The 12,291-nt window shown below is 40.1% G+C and overlaps 1 protein-coding gene across 3 annotated transcripts in view; it reads left to right on the forward strand.

The window, feature by feature from the left end:
• The window catches only part of Sycp2l (synaptonemal complex protein 2 like), a 102,325-nt gene that overhangs the window by 77,579 nt on the left and 12,455 nt on the right, over positions 1-12,291 (forward strand). For all 3 annotated transcript variants that reach the window (XR_013091681.1, XM_076859189.1, XM_076859188.1), the window contains 6 exons: positions 2,352-2,429; positions 4,198-4,301; positions 5,505-5,593; positions 7,687-7,786; positions 7,887-7,945; positions 10,290-10,352. Coding sequence is in view for 2 of the 3 variants with exons in the window: in XM_076859189.1 (XP_076715304.1) it covers positions 2,352-2,429; positions 4,198-4,301; positions 5,505-5,593; positions 7,687-7,786; positions 7,887-7,945; positions 10,290-10,314 (455 nt within the window). In the remaining variant the exon portion in view is untranslated. The remainder of the gene's footprint in view (positions 1-2,351; positions 2,430-4,197; positions 4,302-5,504; positions 5,594-7,686; positions 7,787-7,886; positions 7,946-10,289; positions 10,353-12,291) is intronic.

Here is a 12,291-nt window from a genome sequence, read left to right on the forward strand (position 1 = left end):
AGAAGAAGGGTTCTACATGCCCACTGACACCGACTTCCATGTCCCTTAGGGGTCCATCCAGATGTGTCTCAGTGGGTTCACAGATTCCCAGGAACTCCTTCAGGGGGCTGACCAGGGCAATCAGTCCATGCCTATAGGCTCCTCTTATCACTGGATATAACTAGTGTCCCTGCTTTACCCTAGGTGGTGTGTGAATGTGATAAATCCAAGTTCAAAGTCATGATTTGAGCTATTGCTACAAATTGACCATCAAGGAAAACATCCCGGAAGGGTAGAGAAGGCAGCCAAGAAAGAAATAATTGTTCATTATCAAATTGGGGGCCTTCTAAGAGTCTTTTCTGACCCTGATTGGGGTCTAGACATCACAGAGGAGCCATACCCAGGAGCTGTCTGCTTTGGGAGCTGCAACTGCGTCCTGTCCTCGATTTTTAAAGACCTTTTGCCCTGAAAACAATGTAGTTCCCTAGAAGGTCCCCATCCAAACTTGTGCAACAATTGAGCACACCTAAATCTAAATGTAACAAGAAGATGGAGATACTGGCTTCAATAAAGTATCTAATGGAGTTGAGAGTGTTATACTTTGTATTTTGTTTCATTGTTGAGAGGCTGGGTATTGGTTGGCTCTTTGCCATGTCCTGCAGAGTAGGAATGTGATCTCTAATGAAATGTTCAGTGTAGGAAAATTCTATAAAATATCAACTTGATTATCCCCCAGATTCCCTCGTTCACATTTTGTCTGTTGCTGCAGTTCCTCTCTTGATTCCAAGGGACAACTTTCTTTCTAAAATTTATGGTTTCTTCTGTTTCTCCCTTGCTGTTAGTAGAGAAGAATTAAAATAAATTCTTATATATTTTACAGAGATCTGATTGGAACATATCAAATATCTTTTTTATAGGAGTTTGTGTATTCTGTTGCATTCATTCACTTATTCACTCAGTAGTTTTTTTTATAGAGCATCTGTTATGTGATGGGTACTTTTCTTGGTGTGAGGGACCTAGTAGTGAAGGAAACAGACAAAAAGCATGCCCTCGGTGGACCTTAGCATCTAGTTGTAGGGTTGAGAGAGAGAGAGAGAGAGTATTGAAGTTAAACCTGTGGTATAGTATACTCTAATAAAAAAAATTAAGAAAAAAAAAGAGCAGGGAAAGGGGTTTTAAAATGTGGAAGATATCTTGAAATTTTAGGGTAGGTGGTCAGGTTGAGCCTTAAGGCAGTTATAGGGGAAAAAATAAGATAATCAGAAGGAACTTCAAGTGCATAGGTCTTGAGATAATAATATGCCTGGGATGTTGGAGGGACCACAGGGGCTCAGGGTAGAAGAAGCAGAGTGAAGGATGAGGATACATGCTCCTCTGCTTTTCCACTGTCTGCTGAACACCCTGCACAGCTCCTTGCACATAGTAACACAAAATGTTTATTGGCTGAATTAGTGAAATATGGGCAGAAAGGGAGAGAAGTCAGAACTTCATAGCTGAAAGGTACAGAATGGAGAAAGGGGGATATAGGTAGAGAAGAACGGAACTGGGTGGGCTGTGAGACACAAGTTTGATGCAACAGTGAGATTTGGGAGGTGACAGGTGAAGACATAGGATTGATGGGATCCTCCAGGGAGATGGCCACAGGCCAGGTCATGGTGTGGCAATGTGGATAGAAGTAAGTATTCATTCCCTGGGCAGGACCCGAGCCCTGATGATGGAGTATAAGCCAACCGTAAAGAAGATCAGAAATAGAGCATAAAGCCAATGCTCTGTTAATGGGTGCTGTTGGTAAGATTGGGAGAGTTCAGTGAACATTGTAATAGAAACTATTTAGTGATGCACCGCACTATATGGCAATGTAGGGCTCTCATCAGCAGAGGCTGTCAGTCACTGGAGAAGTGAGCAGCCAAGATGGCCTTTTCAATCAGATGGCCTCAGTGCAATGCTCCAGTGTGACCAGCAGGTGGCGCCATCTGGGTTGTGATCTGAAGAACTTCCCAAGGCCTCTCTGCCTAGAAATCCTGATACTTTGCCATTTTGCCCAGAGCCCTAGAAATGTGTTTGATATTTATTGTCATGGCCTTATTCAGAAACACTGTTTAGGGAATCTGCCTGAGCCTTGCTAAATGTAACCGAGCTCACAAAGGAGTACCTGTTCCCCTCCTCTGCATCAGTAGGCTCTGTTTTGATACTTACTTAGGCTGCGCTTATTCGATTTGGTGCACCAAATGATAAGTAATGATTAACAGGCAGGGGATGAGTTTCACTTGCTGTATGTCAAGGTTATATATTAACGGAAGAAAAGAGCACAAGATACATTTTGGACAAAAGGGATGTGTGTGGAGTCATCAATATGCTGTGTTTGCCCTTAGGCATCCCAGATGGGAGTTTTGCTTTGCCAAAACAATCAAGATTAGAAGACGCTGCTCAGGGAGCCTCCGGCTTGGCAGGTAACATCATGCACCCAGCCAACGGTTGAAGTAGAGTGCAATAAATACGTGGTCATGAAATGTGTACCTGCCTGAATTACAAGGAAGTTATAGTTTTCAGAGCACTGTAGCCGCGGACACCTAAAAACTTAGCATTTTGTCCTTTTAGGGACGAGTAAATTATTGCACAAATTTTCAATAGAAGCAAGCAGCCTTCCATCCTAGCATTTTTATTTCTGCCTCTTAACTCTTCTAGAGTTAATCTCGGGGCCTGAGGTTCCTATAGTTTTGGGCCTCTGCTTTAGCTGATAATTATTGACTAGATTTTGGGGGTTAGAAATATGTAATCTATTCTGATTTTTATTTTTCTTCTAAATGAATTTTAGGACTTTTCCCCCTAGTTCTATGAAGAATTTCTTTGCTATTTTGATGGGGATTGCAATGAACCTGTATATTGCTTTTGGTAGTGTGACCATTTTGACAATTTTAATTCTGCCTATTCAAGAACATGAGAGGTCTTTCCATTTTCTAAAGTATTCTTCAAAAAAAAAAAACTATATTCTTCTATAGTTTTCATCATAGAGATCTTTCATTTCTTTGGTTGGATTTATTCCCAAATTGTCTTTTTGTTTTTTTGTTTTGAGGCTGTAGTGATCTTCCTGATTTCTTTCTCAGCAGATTCATTATTGGAGTATAGGAAAGGTATTGATTTTCATATCTTGATCTTCTATCTGCTTTGCTAAATTTATCAAAATCAAAACTACATTGAGATTTCATTTCACTCCAGTTAGAACGACAATCATCAAGAACACAGATAGTAATAAATGTGTGGGGAAAAAGATACATTATTGGTGGGATTGAAAACTAATACCACCACTTGGGAAAGCAGTATGGAGATTCCTCAAAAGACTAGGAATGGAACCACCATATGAACCAGCTGTCCCACTCCTTGATTATTTATCCAAAGAACTAAAATCAGCATGATGTAGTAATATAGGTATATCAATGTTTATAGAAGTACAATTCAAAATAGCCAAATTATATAAACAGCCCAGTGTAGTAGACGTACACAATGAAGCTAGCATTGGCTGGTAATTGGATGGAACGGGGGAACATAATGCTGAATGAAGTAAGCCAGACTCTGTCAAGGGTTAAATGGATTTTCTCATGTGTGGAAGCTATATGAAAATAAAGGGAAAGATGGGAAGGGGATCCCAGGAACTCAGAAGAGAGATTAGTGGACTTGGAGGAAGGAGAGAGGGAGGGAGGGAGGGAGTAGGGATGGGAAAAGGAAGGAATTTCAGGATGAAATTGACCAAATTATGCTATGTACATACATGAACATACTGCAATGAATTCCACCTTTATATCTATAAAGCACCCATTTAGAAAACCGTAAATGGGAGGAAGACCCGTGGAGTAGAGGAAGGTGGACAGGGGAGGGAAGGAGAGAAGGGAAAGAGGAAGTACTCTACCAAAATGGAGCCCATCATATTCCATGAATGTATGGTTAGGTCAAAATGAACCCATCTATTATCTGGAACAGTGATGCACTAAGAAAGTCTGGATGAAATAAGCTCCTGCCAGAGAGAGAGGTCAATTGGTCAGAGGCACCTGCTGACCTTGTACAGTCATGGCCAGAGTCACCGAGTGCACTGTTACAGGCAGTGGGGTGTCGGTGGTTCCTACCTGTGGTTCTCACATGCACTTCCATCCTTTGGGAAGCTGTTGGACCAACCTGTCTCCTTCGGGCATTTATTAATTTTATTTAATATATTTTTTCTGTTAGGCATTTCTACTCCATCTCTGGAATATGTGCCTGAGAACTTGAATGTCTCTGCCATTGTCACAGCCTTGGAAAACTTCACCGGAGAAATGAAAAGAAAATACGAGGTAATCATCTGCTAAAAATAAAAAACTATCTCGTGAACCTGGAGGACGTTATTCAAAAGAAAATAACCAGACAAATACTGCATGACCTCAAATATGGAATTTAAGTAACGTTGAATTCAAAAGCAGAGAGAGAAGAAGGGTGGTTACCAGGGGTTAGGGGAATGAGGGATATGGGGACGTGTTGTTCAAAGAAATAAAACTTTTAATTATAAGATGGGTAAGTTCTAGAGACCCCGTGTACAGCATGGTGTGACAGTTGGTAATTGTACTTGAAATTGGTGAAGAGAGTAGATCTCCAGTGTTCTCACCATGTGCACACACAGGTAACAGTAAGGTGATGCATATGTTAATCAGGTTGGTTGTGATAATCATTTTACAATGTATGTATAACACCACATGTTCCCCTTGAATATAAATAATTTTGTCATTTTTAGCTCAACAAAGCTGAAAATAAGACAAAGGTAGAAAAATTAGCTCGTTATGACTTTAAAGTAACATATATATAATATTCATCAATACTGTTGCTATTCTTCATATGTGAAGGTGCTCCCGAGTCTTTGGGGAGGTGTATTTGTCTTAGCTGTGGTCGCTGATTTTTGCGGTTTGTATTTATAGCTAGCTGTTCCATGTCCATATGCTCCAACGGGACTAAATATGTGGACATCAGACTAATGGTTGGGTTCCACTGGACGCTTTCTCAGACAAATGAACTATCAGAAAGCAATGACTTGGACCCAAGATGATAGTCCGAGATAGGGGGAGAGGGTGACCGTGTGGAGGAGAGGACTCTGAGACAGAGGTGAAGGTAGACTTGGTAGCAGACCTTTGAGATGCTGTACCTACAACCTGTCCCACAGCCTGGTCTGCAAAATAAAAACCAACATTCATTTAACTAAGATGGAAGGCTTTCAAAGTCCTACTACTTGCAATATCAATGCAAGAAAATTTATAATGAAAATATGCTTTTAGTATTCAACATGAATATATGCTTTCCAATTTTTCTTATTTCGCTTTATTAGTACCAAGCTTGAGATAATTCCTGAAAGGTATGCAGAATAGTGCCCCATCACTGTTCCTCAGCAGTATGTTTACTATGGATATTATAATGTTCAGGCAGAATCTTTTTAATGCAAAGCACACATTACACTTACATAGTTATGTTTAATTCAAATTGATGATTTTGTTTTTGTTGTTATGGTTTAGTTCAGGTACAGTGAGAGTCCTCTTTCAGAAAAGGCAAAGAAAACACCGAATTGCATAATAAAACTTTTAAACCTGATACACCTCTGCAAGTAAGTATTGAATTTCAAAGCAATTCATGGAAGTGTGATTATTCACAAACAATATTTATCTCATGACTGCTGTACGGGGGCCTGAGGAGTTGCAGCCTGAGCCAGATGTGAGTTTGATACATGCTTCAACCCCTCCAGGTATCTGGTTTTGCATCCATAAGATGAACTAAATATCCTCCTTGAGCCTTTCATTGTCTACCATTATATGATCCCAAAATATTGTTCTTAAGAATTTTCAAATCCATGTGTGAAGACAGGGTAAGCATGGATATACGTGCGAAAAATACTGGGTAGATGAATTGTACATACATGCAGTAGAATGTTAATTTAGCCTTAAAAGGGAATTAAAATTCTAACACATGCTATGACGCAGATAAACCTAGAAAACATGCTAAGAGAAAGATTCCAGGCACAAGAGGTACTGCATTATCCCCCTTAGAGGAGGTAACTGCAAGCGTATGAATGGAAATCCATAGACACAGAAGGTACGTTGGAAGTCTCCAAAGTTGAGAGAAAGGGCAGTTACTATTTAATAGGTGCAGAGTTTCTGTTCGGTATGATGGAAAATTTTGCAAATGGATGATGGTGGTGGTTGTTAAACATTGTGCAGTGAACTTAATGCCACTGAACTGCACAGTGAAAGATGGCTAAAAGTAGATTTGATGTTATGTATATTAACCATGGTAAGAAAATGCTGCTCATCCATGCACACACACTCACACACCTGTTCCCCCTTGTGATCATGTAGCAAGAAGCACCAAGACACGCAAGTTTCAGAGGGGTGGGAAGGGGAATGGAGGGATGAAAGTCTGTATTGATCAGAGTGAATTCAGAACATTCTCAAAGGAAGAGCTTCTTGAGGTAGGCTTTGGAAACAAAGATCTGAGTGGTGCAGGGGAGGTGAGTATAGAAATTGTGCCTTATTGGAAAGAATGGGCTGCAAATGAGGAAGGGAAGAAAGGGATGGAGAGTCAGTTTGCTAAAGTAGAAAGTTTCTTAGGGTAGGATACTTTAAATAGACATTTGTAACATTTTTTCCAACTCTTCTATACATGCAATGTCATCTACTTGTCCAAACAAGCCCGTGAAGGACTTTGGATTTGTGGAGCTCCTGTTTTGCTCCAGGGGCTCAGGCTCCGCCACATAGTCATTGAACAGGTGCACACTGAGTGACTCTGGGTACCAGGCTCCTTGCTCAGTACAGAAGAGCTGTGAGCACCAGTGTTAACTTTCTGACCGTGACAAACACCTGCGATAATCAACTTATAAGAAAAAGTTTGTTTTGGCTCACGGTTTTGGAGGCTTCAATTCTTGATCAGTTGGCTCTGTTGCTTTGGGCCTGTGACCCGGCAGCAGTCATGCTGGAAGCATACAGCAGAGAGAACCTGCTCATTTCATGACTGGAACATGAGAGAGAGAGAGAGGGAGGGAGAGAGGAGGGGGAAGGAGCTGGAATCCCGCAGTCCTTGTCAAGGGTCAAGGGCATGCCCCCAGTGACCTAGCTGGACAGCACTTCTTAAACCTTCTACTGCCTCCCAATAGCACCAGTTTGGGAACCAGTTCTTTAACACGGGGGCCTTTTGGGGACATTCCACATCCAAACTATAGCAGCAAGCTCTAGGAACTCTTGTCTTCATGCAATGTTCACCTTAACGGGGGTGGGGGGAAGCAAACAAATAGGGAATCTCTGTCAGATCAGAACAGCAACTGTTAAAAATTCTAGAACTAAAACAGAGGTGGAAAGATGGTGTCATGAGCCCATTCCTGACCTCAGCTTTCAGGGCCAGTTTAAGACCTGACAGAGAAAGGACAGCAAGTGGAAGGCAGAAGGAACAGAGAGACCTTAGTCTTTTCTCTTCCCTGGAGACATCTGTCCTGTGCTCTACTAAGAATGATAAGGAAACACCAGCTTCCGGGATGCTGTTGAAAGATGAACCGAGAGTTTGCATTGGGGGTTTGGAGATTGGGGATGAGCAGGCATGGAGAGGAGGAGGAGAAGGGAGCCTCTTCCATGTTCTTAATAAAGATCTGGTGAAATATCATTCGTCACACTCCAGAAACCCCATGAAATGTGTTGCTTTTATGTTTATCAGACTCAATAAGCTACAGCACTTTCACGATTTTGTTCTCCAAGAGTTGAGCAATCTTGAGAAGGATATTCAGGCTCTAAAACACCTTGAGAAGGATATTTTGGTAAGTTGTTCTTGTTCGGAACTCTCTCGGTGACTGAGGATATCTCTTCTGTGGAGGAAAAAGGGTTAGCTACTTACTTAAATCTTTTGTTCAATTTTAGGAATTTTTGGGGAAACAGTTTGATGATCTGAAATCATTCTGTGATGAGCAAGTGCTGAGGTACTTTAAAAAATGTCCTTGAGTCCTTTGGTTGGTGTATAAAGTAATGCTTTTGCTAGAAGTATGGGCAGGGGCTTTGGCAAAGCTCATTTAAGCATCTGAACAGCAGAGCCTTTTTAGACTGGGGATTTCCAAGGCACCTCCTTGGGGATGGAGTGTGGCTGATGATGTCAGTCAAAAAAGGGTAAATGGTGAAAAAAAAAATTGTGACCCAAATGGCTTTATTTTTAAGCCATATTTTCAAAATTGATTACCTTGGAGACATCTATTTAGGTTTCTGAGTAAATATTCATTTACTGATTTTGGTTATGTACTGATGTTCTTGATAGACCATATTCTACACATTTTGCATATATTCATATATACATTAAATGTATGTGTATGTATGTGTGTGTGTGTGTGTGTACACTTTTTAAAAAACAAATGGAGCCAGGAGCAGTGGCACACCCCTGTAATCTCAGTGGCTCAGGAGGCTGAGGCAGGATGATTGCAAGTTCAAAGCCAGCCTCAGCTAAAGCGGCGTGCTAAGCAACTCAGTGAGACCCTGTCTCCAGAAAAAAAAGGGATGGGGATAGAAGCTCAGAGGCCAAGTGCCCCTGAGTTCAATCCCCAGGACCAAAAAAACAAACAACAAACAAACAAATGGGCTTACTGCACTATGTACTCCTCTCGCTGGACTTTACAGTGTACATCCTGAGGTTGCTACTCTGTCCATTTGGAATATTCTCCCATCTTCTGGAGACTATGGGGTGGGGGGATGGAAAGTGGAGTCTTTTTTCTTTTTTTTTTTTTCTGGGGGAAAAAAAAATCTAGTATTCTCTTCCCACTTGGATGATCAGAAGGAATCCCTGTATACATTTGTAATGGCTGTAATGGCTAAAGTTTTCTCTGCCAGATGAGAACCAGCTTTACTGTCTATCTGTCTATTTATTTGTGTGGAAATCTGTTATTAAAGGAAGGATATTATTTTGATCACGTTGTGTATTGTAAAGCAAAGAAAAAAGGCTTTTAAGACTTACTATCCATCCTGCTGTTTACTCTAGTGAACACAGTAATGATGATTGTAAGGGCCATTTTCAAAATCCTTTTACGTAGTCATCTTCATTCTATAGCCTTCTGCATGATCAGAGGTGATAGCCTTTTAAAGACCTCTCCACTGGGTGCCCATGGTTGGCTGTGAGTTATTCTCAAACTTCTTTGAGTCAGAATCTCTTTACAAATTTAATATTTCTTGAGGATTCCCAAAGAGCTTTTGCTTAGGAGAGAAAGAGCTCTGAATATTTCCAATATTAAAAATTGAGACTCTTTGAACATATATTTACTTTTAAATAACAGTAATAAACCTTCCTATGTTAATGTAGTTTTATGAAAAATGACTACATTTTAAAAATAGGAAACACGAGAAGAGCATTGTTTTGTTTGCAAATCTAAATATCTGTTTTAATGTCTGACTTAATCCAAGGCACCTGGATTCTCTTATCTGCTTTTGAGTTTAAGCTGTTGAGACATGTAGCTTTTAGGAAATTCCACTGTACATTTTTAAGAGAATAAAATGTTATTTCATTATTATCAAAATAATTTTGCCCTTACTGAAGCTTGGGTTCCATAAGTGTTCCTCAGACCACACTGTGAGAACTGCTGACGTAGAGCAACTCTAGCTTAAGCATTAGAGATTCTTTCACCTAGTGTTCTGGAGAATTCATTTATTTTGAGTAACCACCACATTTTAGGCAGCTCTCTTTTCAGTTAACATTGTTGGGTATTAGTTACTATTTGCATTCATCTCCTTTTGATACCAGGCCCATCTCTTCAAAAAATGCTTACTTGAGATTTTACTTTTATTCTCAAGACCTAAGAAAAATTCCCTTTGTCTTATAAGTTAAGGATAGTGTGCTTCCTGGGCTAAGTGCATGATGTACAACGGCCCTATGAATCTTTTGAAGGTTGATCTTGATCTGGATGCCTGTCTGGGGTGACTGTCATGTTTTTCATCTCAGTAATGACTCTACATATTTTTCTAAGCAAATAAAGTGGACATCTCCGGGACTAGATTGTTTCAGCCCCTAACACAAGAGGTACAAGGAGTTAGGGATTTGGTGCTCTGAATGAGGGTTATGAAGTTTTTCTTACAGTTTATAGCTTAGTAGCATAGACAAAGATAATGCATAAAATAGAATCGAGTGAAAACTTAACTCCTTGGGTTGATAACCTGGGTTGCCATGGATTCTGCTTGTTCATTAGCAAGTAATTGAATGATTTATGATATATATGTATGCATAGATTATGTTCTTGTTTTTAAATTGCCTAATATGACTATAATACGAGATGGATCGATTTCTTCCAGGCTAAATCCCACAGAGCCCTCATAAGGAAAACCAAACGCCGGTTTTATTATTGCATCCTGCAGGTAGGTACAAAGATTTACATTGTTCAGTAGATGTGAATTGGAGTGGGAGGAAACAGGCGCTAAAAGACACTCTGATGTTTTTGACATTGACCAAAGGCTTACTAATGCTCAGGGTACACAGAAGCCCAACCTGTGGCATGGAGTTTTCTCAAAACAAAGAAGTTTTTTTTCCTCATCAACCAGCAAGGAAGCCCAGGAGATGGTAATGCTCAAATCGGCTCCTCATTCAGTTGGCAATGAGAGGCTATGCATGAAGGGAGAGGGGAGAAGTCACGTGTCGATTGGATGGTGGGGAGGGAATTTCAGGTTCTTTATGGGGAGTTGTAAATGATCATCCTGCATCTTTATAAGTTGCTTGTTTGTTTGGGGATGGGTTCTGCATGACAGATTTTGACCTTGTGACATCAAAAGGTCATTGGTCGATCAAGCTAGCTTTTGCACTTGTCCATTCTTAAAGAGCTGCTTCCAAATTCTTCTTGAGTAGAATTGGGAGGCTCTTCCTGAAAGATAACTGAAGCACTTAAATCTTTCCTCCTCTAACTTGTTCTTGTCAGGTATTTTGGTCACAGTGATGAAGAGATGACTAACATAAAATCATGTCCTGGCCTTTTTTTTTTTTTTTTTTTTTAAGATGGGAGATTTTGGGGGCTGGGGATGTGGCTCAAGCGGTAGTGCGCTTGCCTGGCCTGCATTCAACCTGGGTTCAATCCTCAGCACCACATACAAAAAACAAAGATGTTGTGTCTGCCGAAAACTAAAAAATAAATATTAAAATTCTTTCTCTCTCCCTCACTCTTTAAAAAAAAAAAAAAGATGGGAGAGTTTGTTGAATTACTGCTTCAATCTTGTTACTCATTATTGGTCTGTTTATATTTTCTGTTTTCTTGATTGAATTTGGATAAGTTGTATGCGTTCAGACACTTATCCATCTCTTCTAGGTTTTCCAGGGTTTTAACATATAATTGTTCATAGTGGATTCTTAGGATCCTTTATTTCCATGATATCAGTTGTAATATCTTTTTTATTTCTGATTTTGAGTCTTCTCTCTCGGTTAGTCTAGCTGAATGTTTGTCAGTGTTTAACCTTTCAAGAAATTGACTTTCATTGCTCTTCTTACTTTTTTTTTGTCTTGATGTTGTTTATTCACTTGCTTATTTTGTCATCCTGGGGACTGAACCCAGGGCTTCACACATGCCAAGAAAGCACTCTATCAGTGGGCTGTATCTCCAGCTCCTATTTATGATCTTTATCATTTCTTTTACTGGTTTAAGTCGGTTATTGCTTTTCCAGGTCCTTCAGGTGAATGGTTAGATGGTTTGAGTTTTTCTGTTTTTTTGATGTATGCATTTATTGTTAGAATTCCCCTCATAATACTGCATTTGCTGTATTCCATCCACAGTTTTTCTGTTTTTTTTTTTTTAACCAGAGATTGAACCCAGGGACACTTAACCACTGAGCTACAACCCCAGCTCTTTATTTTATTTTATTTTTTTGCGACAAGATCTAAGTTGCTTAGGGTCTCACTAACTTGCTGGGACCAGCTCTGAACTTGCAATCCTACTGCCTCTGTTTCCTAAGTACTGAGATTACAGGCATGTGCCATTGTGCCCAGCTGCTATATCACACAGATTTTCATATGCTGTACTATCATGTTAATTTTTTAATTTCCCTTTTAATTTCTTCAGTTATTCATTGGCCCTTGTTTTAGTTGGGGTCTAGAATGTTCTCCAAAGACTCACATGCTAAATGATTAATTCCCAACCCAGCCATGTTCATATGTAGGGATGTGAGGAAATGATTACATTAGGAGGGCTGTGACCTCATCAGATAATAGGATGGACTACTGGGAGGTGAGACTTTCTTGGAGGAAGTATGTTACTAAGGGTGGCCCTGAACCGGTATTTCTTCTCCTCAGCCCCTTCCTGTTCACTTTTTCTCT

The sequence above is a fragment of the Callospermophilus lateralis genome, chromosome 6 (assembly GCF_048772815.1).
Source record: "Callospermophilus lateralis isolate mCalLat2 chromosome 6, mCalLat2.hap1, whole genome shotgun sequence".
In the NCBI taxonomy this organism is placed as follows: domain Eukaryota; kingdom Metazoa; phylum Chordata; class Mammalia; order Rodentia; family Sciuridae; genus Callospermophilus; species Callospermophilus lateralis.